Raw genomic sequence first — 13,176 nt, 5'->3', positions numbered from 1 at the left:
AAAAAATGTAAGAATACAGTGAAACAAAAAACAAACAAAGAAGTAGCGGGGGCCCCACCGCCTAGAAATCTAATTCTGTAGTCCTGGGTGAAGCTGAAACGCCTGTATCAGAAGGAAAAAGCTTCACAGGTGATTCTGACACACAGCCAGGGTAAGAAGAAAGAGAAAGATGCCCAGCTATTAAGCGAACGCAGAAGGCTGTGCGGGGGTAGGCCATTGGGATGTCTACCGTGGTGCTTCTGAACTTTTGTACTCAAGGGCATGCATAGAAAACAGTATTTTTTCTGTGCTCAGAGGTAAATAAATAAGGAGGGTTGGAGAGGCTGAGTGAGAAGACCCTGTGCCCCTGGGGCCTCCTGAGGGCTGAGGACTTGGCATCCCAGGCTCTGGCCTGTGAGCTCCAGGAGGTGGTGGGGGGAGGGTGCACGCTGACACCACGTCTGAAGCCCATCTGGCCTGGTGGTGAAAGAGAATGGCGCCCGTGTTTTGCTCGTTGGGTCGGAGACAACAGGGAAGCAGCCGTGGTAATCATGTGACGATATGGCTGTTCTTTCTGTGGAGCCCGGAGAACCACAGCCGTCCCTCCACGTCGTGTGGCTTCGTGCACTTTGATCGCGCCTGCCCAGATCTCCCGGCCTGTGAATGCTGGGTGCGAGAGCATCACGCCCTACCACCTTCTGTGGAAAAGGGCCCCCGGGAAGTGTGGGTCTGGCGTCTTCCAGGCCCCTCGGCCCTCTCAGGACCTGAAAACTCTTGTGTTGCAGGGACGGCGCGCCCTACTGTGAAAAGGACTACCAGGGGCTCTTTGGGGTGAAATGTGAAGCCTGTCACCAGTTTATCACAGGGAAAGTCCTGGAGGTAAGTGACGACACGGGATGCCTTCGAAGCTACCATCGTCTTCCTCAGAGGTCGGCAGAACCACAAAAGAGGCTCTTCCACCGTTTTGTTTTGTTTTTTTCTTTCATCTTTACCCGCGGAGGAAAGAAAGTACTGGGAGCTGGCTGATCTCTTCGCGATTTAACGTGTATTGTCTTTACAGGCGGTTGCTGCTAACTGTTCATGTGGAAATTGGAGTGAGGGACAATTGATCAAAAGAGATAAGGGGACTGTTAGGAACTGTGTAGAAGGAAGAGGTATATTAGACTGTTTTTAGGAGTCAGAAAATGGGAAACAAAGAGCGCGTTCGAGCCGCCTGTGTGGGAGCGCACGTGTGTGGGCTTGTGGGGGGGGGGGTGCACGTGTGCACGTGAGAGTGCACGGACTCGGGGGGCAAGGGCTCAGAATCGAAGTGAGGAAAAGAAAGGGCGGGTGGAAAGTGAAGGCCTACACCTCCCCACCCTTAAGAAAACCACATCCTGCGTGACCCAGAACCCCCTGCGGCTCGGGCCGAACCAGAGCCTGGCGGGTTCAGGTGTGACTGCCTTGTGCCACAGAGCCTGCTTCCTCCTTTCTCCGCAGCGGCCCCACCAGCTGCCGCCTCTGGGCTGAGCGGAGCCCGTGCTGTGGAATTAGGGGCCGGAGTTCAGAGGCAGAGGGAGCCACTGCCCCCCCCCCCCACCACCCCGGCTTCGTACAGGCCTCTGGGGTGTTAACCCGCTCTGATACGAAAGAAAAGATTGCCTCATACCCATCACACATTTCAGGGTGGAGAATGTGTCCTGGGCAGAGGTAAGTCAGGACGCCTAGCAGCTTGGGAAGGCCACCAACTGGTCCTGCAGCTTTGACAGACACAGGCCACCGAGTCCACATGACCACATTCAAACCCCCCAGCGGGGCGTTTCCGAGACCTAAATCTGAGAGGCCCCCAAGTGTCTCTGGGCAGCCTCCGTGGGATTGCACAGCAAGGTCTAGCTTAGTTTTCCTAATCCCACAGCAAGCTCTGGGGTGCCTTTCTTTCCAGGAAACACGGAGGGGCCGGCGTTGGCTCTGCACCAGGGCCCAGGGTAGCTAATTGGATTCGGGTGATAAGGAAGTGACTGTTACGTGCACTTGCCTCTTACCCAGGGGAAGGGTGTTCCAGGAAGAGGGAACAGCCTCCCTAGAGGCCCAGAGGCGAGGACAGGCACAGCAGAGCGTGAAACAAAAAGCCAGATGGGCAGGAGCGCAGGTGTGAGAGAAGATGCTAGAGGAGTGGGGAGGGGTCAGAGCAAGAGGACCTCCAGAGTCCTATTCAGGAATTTGGGCCTTATCCTAAGAATGCTGGGAAGCCATTGAAGCCCTGATGGCTGGAGCTGAAAGCGACTGGATTACATTGCTGTATAAAGAATGCGCGGGAGTCCTCAGATGCACGTAAAACCACTCCCATAGCAGCTCTGTTCACAACAGCCAGCGGGTGGAAACGACCCAGTGTCCACGCACGGATGAACGGACCAACAACACGTAGTATATACAGACAAGGAATAATACTCAGCCTTAAAACGGAAGGGGTTATGATACCTGCTACAGCATGGATGAACCTTGAAAACGTCATGCTAAGTGAGGGAAGCCAGACACAAAAGGCTACCCGTGGTTTGCTTGCATGTACGTGAAATACCCAGAACAGGTAAATCCATAGAGACAGAAAGCAGATTAATGATTGCCTGGGGTTGGGGGAGGGGGGGATAAGAGTAGCTTGTTGGTACCCAACTGGAGGTATGAAGTGTTCTGGAACAAGTCAGAGGCGGCAAATGCACAGCATCGTACCTGTCCTAAATGCCGCAGTCAGGGAGGCCAGTTTGGAGACGACTGTAGGACTCAGGGCGCAAAGCAATGGGAGCACTGGCGGCAGGGAGACCTGAGAGGAGGGCCCACTCTCCCACGTAGTTGGGGGCTCAAGAGGAGTTTCCGTGGCCTTTCCAACAATAATTTTCATTGTCAGCCCAAGTGTGGTCGGTGCTGAGTTTTTGGCCCTCCGTGAAGTACGTCGCAGGAAAGCTATTGGGGAAGTTGGTCGTGGCTTATCCAAAGTGCAGCATGAAGTCCAGGTGGTCAGATCACAAGAGTCAAAGTGCAGCGGGCGTGTGCTCCCCACCTGTCCCCTGAACATGTCCCTTGTCCCTCCCCGGAGCCCAGGGGGAGAGGCCCACGGCATTTCCATAGGGGTTCCCAAGTGTGATCTGTGCAGGGCTGAAATAAACCTGTTGAGTTGGGAGCAATTGGGAAATTGCATTTCGAAAGAGTGATAATAAAACATCAGAACCATCTCGCGGATGTTCAGCTGTAGGAAAAGCGGTGGGAGGATCCCGAGCATAGCCCCCAGATTTGAGCCACGTTTACGGAAGGCGCGGATCGAAACCGCTGTCTCGGTCCACATATGCAACTGTGTTCCCCAAAAAGAGTTGAGCAGGCAGAAGGCAGGGCGGGGGTGCTGTCGATGACCTCCAGTTTAGTTCAACAGCTGTGAGAAGGGATATGTAAAATAAACTCGATCCAGGAACATGCCATTTTGAAGAAACATCTGCTTAGTCAAGTTCCTCCCCGGAGTGGGTGTTGGCTGTGGCTGCTGGAGCCTCTCGCCAGATTGGCCTCGGGTTTCGGCGAGAGCCTTCTGGAAGGTGCAAGTCGTGGAGGCTTTCCACACGGTGCCTTCAGATTTGGGACTTCTGGGAGTCATTTGCACTGGCTTCATAGCAGAATCAAGACCCACCCAGTGGGCGTACTGACCTCTGATGGGTGTGATCTAGAAAAATGTAATGCATGTGTAGCACCCTGACATGGGACCGCCTCTGAGTCAGCTTGGCTTGGTTACCAGTATAAAACAGGACGGGTCTCAACACTCCGCCCTCCTCCTGTGCCTTTGTTCTCAGACCCCATTGTTGCAACATGGTGACTGTGAATTTGTAAATGCTGTGATCCTTGCCTTTTGGGATTCTTTCCCCTCAGTTTTAAAAATGCGGTAAAACGCACGTAGCGTGAAATTTACCATCTTAATCCTTTTTAAGTGTACATTTCAGTGGTATGAAATGTATCCATAATTTTGTGCAACCATGACGGCCACTCACCTCCGTGATGCTTTGCATCTTGTAACCTTGAAACCCTATACGTAACACTAAATCTCAACTCCCCTCTCCCCCTCGTGCCCTGACCACCACCATCCTATTTTCTGTCTCTATGAATTTGACTACTTTAGGCATGTCGTACAGGTGGAATCATACGGTATTTGGGGTTTTGTGTGTGTGACTGGCTTATGTTATTTTGCACAATGTCCTCAAGATTCATCCATGTTGTAGCATGTGCCAGAATTTCCTTCCTTTCTGAGTGATATTCTGTTATATGGATATACTACGCTTCGCTTGTCCATCCGTGATCCTTATTTTTGTTGTTAATGTTTTTTTTTTTTTTCTGATTGATTTTATTCATAAAGATTGTAAATGTGTTCGTTTCCTACATCTCCAACAGCGAGGGCTTAAAAACGCAGAAACTTATTCTCTCACAGTGTGCTAGAGGCTAGAAGTCCAAAATTGAGGTGCGGCAGGGCCATGCTCCCTCCAGGCTCTCGCGGGGAGCTCTTCCTTGCCCCTTCCAGCTTGTGGTGGCCTGTGGCATTGTGACCCTGATCCCTGCCTTTATCTTCACATGACCTTCCCTCTGTGTCTTCTCTCTGTATCGCCCCTCCCTCTGCTTTGCTGTTAGAAGGACACTTGTCATTGGATTTAGGGCTCACCCAGATAATCCAGGATGATCTTGTCTCAAGATCCTTAGCTTAATTATTATATCGGCAAAGACCCTTTTCCCAAACGTTCACAGGCTCCAGAGATTTTTTGGGCCACTCTTCGAACCCACTCCAGTAAAGCTGGGAACTTATACAAGTGTCCTCCAGGAACTGTCACGAAGTATCAGGTGCTATACAGCCTCTTGTCTGGGTGGTTTCGCCTGAGATGTCGCCAGACACCCGAGGAAGTTTTGAGAAGGAGCGAGGTCACTGAGGAATGATCGAGAAGGTCCGGGCTCAGCTATGTCACTAATTTCTAATGCAATAGCCATAAACCCCACCGATCACATTGGCTTGACAGGCTGGGTAGAGAGCCTTCGTGTGTTTTAGTGCAAAGGGCTCCACGTGACAGGGAATTAGGGATCTACTCTTGGCTCTGGAACTCCCAGCTGTGGGACCTCAGGCCAATCTCTCAACTTCTTTGAGCCTCAGTTTTCCAAGACAAGCATTAAAAATGTGTACGTAAATCCAAGCCTGGACTGCTTGACTCCAAGTTTCTCTGGCTCTTAGGACCCAAGTTCCGTAATTCTCGTGTCTTCGGTCTAAGGAGTCAGAGTTAGCAGTTCTTTCTCCTGGAGAGATTTTCCTGGAAGCCGGCATGCAGCATGCACTCAAAGTGTAGCTTTATTTATCATCAGCTGGCTTTCAATTTTGTTTTCAGCAACAGAGAGTCTCTCTTTTGAGAGGTCTTGCTGTAAATGGCCCATCTTTAAAAGCTTATGCTAATTAACCTATAAATTCAGGAGCATTCTGAAGATGTTTGCCACCTGCCTCCTAATTAAGTCCGGAATCAAATTAGTGTGAAATACTCGAGTCTGCCAATAGCCTGCTAGCTCCATCTGTACCTCTAACCTCTCCTCTGAAGCAACCTTCCTCCTCCTTTTACTTCCCATCCCTGACCACGCCTCTCCCCAGCTCGTGCTTTAGCAGACTAATGGTACAGGAAGCCACACGAGACCTTGGATGTAGGTTACAGATGTCAGTAGACATCGGGCTTCCCTTTGGTGTAAATTTCCTTCCACCGTTGCCGAATGGCCCTCAGAGATCTTTGACTCTAGCAAAATCCCTTTCCTGGGTATGGGAACGTTTTTACCTGCCATCTTCATAAAGAAAGAAAACAGCAAAATAGTTCCAAAATGAAGGCAGCCCTGGGAAAAAAGAAAAAGAAAGAAAGAAAGAAAAGTAAATGTCAGACTGGAGACAGAAGTGTGGAAGGTAAAGGAAAGGGTTTGTCCCAGGTCCCTCCCCTTGGTCTTGGGCTGTTCTGTCAGCAAACCAAGGGTGAACTTGACTCTCTCAGCTCTCTTGCACAATTCCCTCCCCCCAGGGGCTCCATGTTTACCCAGCACTCCACTGATCCTTTCAAGACAAATGCTTGCATCCCCAGGGAGCTCGGCTCCCTCTGCAGATGGTGCCTCCCCGAGCAGACACCTGCTAGACCACAAGCCACCCCACCCCAGAGCCTTCCTCTTGCAACTCTTCTCTTGGGGACAAAGCAAAGTTGTGTTGTCTGCATTCTTACAGGAGGAGGGCGGAGCTCTGCTTTTCTTGCTCGGGTCTCCTATCCTTTGCCTTTCCCTTCTTCCCCATGTCACACACCCGGGAAATCAGTTCTCCGCCCTGGGTGTCTTTCTTTCCAGAAAGGCTGGTGGCACATGTCTTTCTGTGGCGTGGTCTTTACGGTGCTACTGGGGCCCTCTGGGGACAAGCGCGTGATGATGCAGCCTGCATACTGCAGAGACCCTTGTACTGTAAGAGAGAGGCCCTCGCATGCGACCTGAGTGGCTCTTCTGTCCCTTTAATGCCCTTCCACTTCTACCTCCTGGGTGACGCTCTCCCATCTTTTCTGTTAGCTTGGGAACGATGGACACAAAAAAGGACAGGACTTAGACTTGCTTTGGACCCCTCCTGCTGAACTCCTGCAGTGGAGGAAATGGAATCACAACATGATTCAGCCAAATCCTTTTTCTTGATTCTCGGAGGGATTAAACACAAGTGGCTTTTTTGTTTAACTTTCTGACTGCTTTTTCATAAAGCCCAGGGACAAATGCTTATAATATTCCTGTGAAACGAATTCATGTTATAAATTGAAGGCCCTCGGCCCCTTCTTAACTTTTGGTGCAAGTATTCTAAGCATGTTATGCTGTGTTAGCCACAAGCAGGGGGGTCGGTCTTGTTCTGGGCTAACCTGGTTTCTAGTGAGAAGAAACGCAGTTATTCCATGGCACTTGCATGATCGATGGTCTGTTTGTAATCACCAGAGATCTAACTTGCAAAAGAGAGGCTGAAATGCCAACTCCCCCTTCCTTACTCGGGGTATGTCATATACATGCAAAGCAGGTGCAGCGACCCACGACCACCGAAAACTGAACGCACCCTTTTCATTCCCACTGTGCTCAAAGGAATTCGTACTTTCTTCCACTTAACTCTGAACCCAAATGTTTTTGAGGATTAAGGAGAGGAAAAGAATCAGGGAATCTTGGTAGTTTTGATTGAGATGGTCCATGTCCCGGGGGGACCGTGAAACACCACGGTATCTTGCTTTTACATAATATTAAAAAATTTTTTTAATGTTAATTTTATTTTTGAGAGAGAGACAGAGTGCGAGTGGGGGAGAGGCAGAGAGACAGAGGGAGACACAGAAAGTGAAGCAGGCTCCAGGCTCCGAGCTGTCAGCACAGAGCCCGACGCGGGGCTCAAACCCACGAACTGTGAGATCATGACCTGAGCCGAAGTCAGACGCCTAACCGACTGAGCCACCCAGGCACCCCTTGCGTAATATTTTTAACACTTGCAAATGATCTCATAAATACTTAATTCTCACAACAGGCCTATAAAGTGGTCAAGGCAGTTACTACTGACCTTCATTTATAGACGAGGCTACTGAGTGCCAGCAACTTGGGGGCTAATTAGTAACAGACCACGATGAAAAGCCAGGTCTGGCGGTTCTCAGAAGACAGGAACTGCTTCATGAACCACCTGGCAGTAATCATTGCAGAACACGAGTAATTTGCTTCCCAAAATAACATGCCGAATGACCGAAATTTATCATTCCTGGTGAAATGGAGAAAGTCTGTTTCACTAGCAGCCCTGTTATACCTATTTTCAGGATGATAAACATTTGCTGTTTGTTTGGTTTACTTTTTTACCAGTATAAAATGTCACTGAAAGTCAGCGACCCCTGTCATGGAGTCTGTGGTACTTCTGGGCAGTCATAGCTCCCAGTGTCTCGTCTATGGAGTCATGGGTCCCAGGGTCTCATCTATGCAGTCGTACCTCATAGTGTCTTGTCTTCTTTAATCAACCATTGGCTCCCCGAGGGCACCTGTCATGGCCCTTGGAGAATAGTATAGATGGATGAGGCTGTCTCAGGTTAGCTCCTCAAAGAGCTCTAGCCTAGAACTCTCCAGAGCTCAGTAGATAGACAAGAAGGTCCAGGACGAATATAGGGACACCAGTCATCTTTCCGAATTTAAAACTTAACAGTAAACGTAAACTTAACAATACATTTATAAAAATGGCCTCATTTCATATATGAATTAAGGAAAATGTGGTACATCCAGAATATTACTCAACAGAATATTACTCAGCAGTATATACACAACAGAATATTACTCAGCAGTATATACACAACAGAATATTACTCAGCAGTAAAAAGTGCCAATAGCGTGCTACCACAGGGATGAGCCTTGGACACATGATGCCAAGTGAAAGGAGCCAAGCACAGAAGACTTCATTTATATGATCCCATCCATATGAAACATCTAGAATAGGCAAACCCACAGAAACAGTAGATTAGTGGTTGCTGGGGGAACGGGGAGACTAGAATGGCTGCTGATGGGTACAGGGTGTCTTTGTGGGGGTTGACGAAGACATTCTAGAAGTAGATAGTGGTGATGGTTGGAAAACTCTGAATAGACTCAAAACCATTGAATTATAGACTTTAAAAGGATGAATTTTAAAGTATGTGGATAATGCCCCAATGTAAACATACATGCATATATACATGTACATCTGTCTGTCTATGTAGAGACATCCAAGGTGATAGGGAGCTGGAATCCTGTTACTCTGTTTCCTTCTCTGTGAAATGAGAACACTAATCACTGCCTCTTCGGGGTGCAGGATTTGAAAAAAAAGAAAGCAGGCAAAACCACTGGCATAGTCGGGGAAGCTCCCTCTCTTCCCTCTCTCTCCTCCTTCCTTCCAGTCTTTGACAGTTTAACTTACTGTATATAAGAACTGAGGGTAAAGGACAAGAATTGGGGATTCAGTCAATACCTGTCTTCCCGCAACATTGTACTCCAGGTCTTTCCCCTTCCTGAGCATTGGGACTTGTTCTCTTGCATGGCCACAGGCCGCCATCGCGCAGAAATGTGCCCTTGATGACAAAGTATGAGTTGGTTAATATAAAATCTTCCTGGTGCAGGAGAGAGACCTCAAGTTTAAATTCATCGAATGGTTTCTGCTTATTTGCAAAGAATAACTCTGGTGTTAATATGTTGTCCCCTCCGTCGTTAACAGATTTGGAATGGACCCAGGAGGGCGTAAACACATTGACACAACAAATGATTTGAGGAAAATCTATCTGATTCACCCAAAGTTTTCCTACTTCTCCTACATTAATGACAAAAGGAAATGTATTGCTAGGGTGACAGACGACTATGTTCACAGGCAGTAAAGTTTCGATAGTTATGAAAAAAATCACCCCATTTCCTGTCAGCACAAATAGAAGGGCTTCCTTACCCGGAAATGACATTTTGAAAAGAATTTGTACTTTGAGTTCAAACAATGTTCTGTGTTGCAGCGTTAACTTCAGAGAGTTTAGCTTATTGCTGGTGAAATGGGGGTGGGGGTGGGAGGGAGTGACAGCCGAACCAAGAGGCAGAATGTAACTCTTGCAGAGAAGTGGACAAGTAATATTGAGGTTATGCTGGTGGCCCAACATTGGGAGCCGCAGAAGAAAATGTAAGATTTAGGACTTGTTCTTTGTTTTTAATTTTTTTTATAACGTTTATTTATTTCTGAGGCAGAGACAGAGCATGAGTGGGGGAGGGGCAGAGAGAGAGGGAGACACAGAATCCAAAGCAGGCTCCAGGCTCTGAGCTGTCAGCACAGAGCCCGACGTGGGGCTCGAACTCACAGACCGCGAGATCATGACCTGAGCCGAAGTCGGAAGCTCAACCGACTGAGCCACCCAGGTGCCCCTAGGACTTGTTCTTAGATGAAATGTGCATTTCTAAAAGTAATAGGGTGTTCAAGTCTAAAACCATACCCCCTGTAGTGTCCCGGCAACCCTCCAGACTCAAGTGACAATGGCCATCACAGCATCTTCAGAGTCTGAGGATGACTGTCAGCAGTGGTATTGAACTTGAGAAATGGTTAGGATCCAACAGCAGAGAGACTGCTTTCCTAGATAGGTTGCCGCCCAGCACAGTGAGGCGATGAGTCTCCTGGTGTGGCCAGTGTTCTGGGTACAGAAGTGATGACCCCTCAGAGTTGTCCTTTCTACTCTCCAGGACCCTTCCTGGGCCTCAGAAGGGCTCACGCGTCTGCTTTCTCACAGACCCAGAGCTTCAGCTGGTGCTCACCTGCCCCCACCCCCCCCCCACCCTGTTCACGACTTCTTTTACCGCTCTTCACCTCAAGGATTGTCATACTCCTTCTTCTAAGTGATCGATTCCAACGTGCTTCACCCGCCCTACGCAGGTGACATGCAATGAATTCCAAGGTAATTTCCACGACCTTTTCTTGGTGGAGCAGAAAAAGAGCTTCATCTTGGGCAATGTATATCAGCACACAAGAGATAAGTGGGGACCCACAGTAGTGTGAGGGCCACGTAAGAGGAACACACGGTAAATGCCCTGGGTTTAAAAGAAATTCTTGTCAGCTACTACAAAAGCAGTCAGCTTTGGATTTTGAGGCATGGGTAGTTACAGACAGGTGCAAGTGGGGAGCTCATGCCCATTTGCTGTTGTTATTGAAGTCTTCGGTCATTTTTTGCAGCTTTATTTCTTTGGTTTAAACGTATGATTTGATTTTACCGTTTGGTTTAATATGCTGTTTTCTACTTCAGATCATGTTTGTATGTAGTCAGGTTATAAGTTTTTAAAAAATTAAAAAAAAAAATACTTTCCATTACAGCCTAGCATTATTTGAGTTTGATTACGATGAAAACTGGCTTTTGTGGGCTCACCTGGACCCACTGTCCACCTGAAAGATCATCCCTATTAGAAAGTGCTTGCCATCACTTGGATTTACCTACCTGGCCAATAGTGGATGGCAAAAGAGCCCAGTGGCTGTCCACATCCTTTCTCCTGGAGTCTAGTTGTGCCTCTGGTGGGCATTATGGCAGTCCTTTGGGTCTCAAGCCATCTTCTCTAGCTTCCGGATTCATGACAACTCAGACAAAAGGTGGCGTCTCAAGCTACCTCTGCTCTATTTGGTCCTAGTGCTTTTGTCCACAAAGCCTCTTGCAGTGAGCATTGACCTTGGCGCCACCCAAAGGTCACCAGGACAACTTCCATACTGGGCATAGCTTTCTCTAAGTAAGGATGTGAAATTTGCCATGAAGCCCAGGAGATGAATGCTCCAGGGGACATGGGAGCATTTGGTCCGCTTGGCCCCAAGCGGCAATGCTGCCCTCCTCCCTGTCCTATTGGGAACAGGCTTCCTTCTCTTCTGCTTTCCACGTGAATGTACTTGCTTCCTGAACCTCACGGCTTCCCACCTTGTGAGGGATGTGATGCCAGTTCCAGCAGATGGACCTGCTTAGGTTTGCCAGCTAGTCAGGAAGAGTGAGGGTGAGGGCTGGGGCCGATACAGCCCAGCGGAAATGAACTGGTACAGTTACTCCTCCCCCAAAAGGGCACTTTGGAGTGGCCTTCCAACGAAAACGATTTATAAACTACCTATTCCATGGCTCTGCCGCAAAACTCAAAACTGGAGGCATCGTGGAAATGTGGATAGATTCTGGAATCACCTCCAACAGATCCCTGTGCCCTTCCTTTGATACTTGATTCTTTATTTTCTTTCCCAAATCACATCCATGTGTATGGACAAGAGGCAGGTCAACAGGAAAGCCTTCTCATTATCGCTCCACAATGGCTGTCCAACCAGGCAGACTTCTCAGACCTCTTGACTCCGCATGGTGATTATCTTGGGCCCCTGTTACTTGGAAACTCACCAGTTTGGAAATTTGCTTGGTAAATTTGAAGACGAACCACCTTCTCTTTCCCCATCCCGGAAGATATAGAGGTAGTTAAATAAAATCTGAAAGAGGGACCAATACTCTGAATACAGGAGAGTAGAAAGATAAAATCTGGGGATCAGTGATCCCAGTTCTGATGTTCCAGTGCTTCTAGTCATGACTGAGAGCCCAATTAAGTTTCCCCTTTGCCTTTGTAAGGAGGGACTCCTTCACTCCTCAGGCAAGCAGTTGACTGCCTGCTGATGTCCCAAACACGGGACAAAGTTCTGGGGCACAGAAGTAAAAGGTATAGTCCCTGACTGCCAAGGTTTTAAGGCTGGGATCCTAAAACCTCTGTGCATAAGAATCACCTGGATACCTGGTATAAAGTGTGGATCCCCAGGCCTCACCCAGAAATTCTGATTCCCGGAGTCCAGGCCCCAGGCCCGGGAATCTGCCCTGCTCTGGATGACTTGGGGTCAGGGGGTAGGGGGGGCAGCATGTGGGAGGGCAGCAACAGATCCCACTGGGAGAAACTGGCCCTGCAAGGGTGCGGTGAAGGCACAATCATGGATGCTTTTGACTTCTTGAAAGAAAAATGCACTAAAAAATGCTAATTATTATGGTGTGCAATCCAGTAGCTTCCTCTTCATTTAGAAGCACTGTTTTGTTGCTAAACACCATACATTCCTTGAGCAATGTTAGGAATTGCCTCCAAACCAGCTTAGAGAGATTCCACACATACACAAGGGGTCTTTCTACTAGCTGATTTTGTGGGCAAATAATCTCCAGGAAAATTTTCCCTAAATCACTTCAGTCACATTGAAAATGACAAGAGTTGTAACAGAATTCTGCCCTCGTCCCGAGGAAGGGGTACATGAAAAGTGCTGTGCTATCACAGGAGAAGGTTTCTGGCTCCTTCTCTCTGTTCGCATATATGAAAAGCCTGTGGCTTCACCTTCTGTCACTGGCTCACCCAGGATTTCTGCAGAATGGTTTAGTTGGCCGTGAGGTTGTGTGTATAGGGTGCCTGGAATATAGAAGGTATCTATTGATTTTGGGTTTTTTTGTCTGCCATAGAAAGAGCACAGTGCAAAATGTACCAAAAATATGTCTCAGGGAAGCTTGATAAGCAGTTGTTTTTTGGTCACGCTTCCCTGAAAAATATGTGAACCTGAAAATGAGAAAATTCTGAATCACTAATGGGAACCCAAATCAAGTTGCTGTTTTACCGCATAAAGGATTTCATAATATGGGCCTCCAGAGCAGTGACTTGAGGGAGCAGGTTGCCAGCTGTTTG

The 13,176-nt window shown here is 48.4% G+C and overlaps 1 protein-coding gene across 22 annotated transcripts in view; it reads left to right on the top strand.

Moving 5' to 3' along the window:
• ABLIM1 (actin binding LIM protein 1) overlaps positions 1-13,176 on the top strand; it is a 301,274-nt gene that overhangs the window by 202,378 nt on the left and 85,720 nt on the right. For all 22 annotated transcript variants that reach the window (XR_015241855.1, XR_015241853.1, XR_015241864.1 and 19 more), the window contains exon 6: positions 765-858. Coding sequence is in view for 4 of the 22 variants with exons in the window: in XM_086680950.1 (XP_086537076.1) it covers positions 765-858 (94 nt within the window). In the remaining 18 variants the exon portion in view is untranslated. The remainder of the gene's footprint in view (positions 1-764; positions 859-13,176) is intronic.

Source organism: Puma concolor, chromosome D2, assembly GCF_028749965.1.
Source record: "Puma concolor isolate L17-30 chromosome D2, mPumCon1.1.hap2, whole genome shotgun sequence".
Taxonomy (NCBI): Eukaryota; Metazoa; Chordata; class Mammalia; order Carnivora; family Felidae; genus Puma; species Puma concolor.
This window is presented reverse-complemented; position numbering and strand designations above follow the sequence as displayed.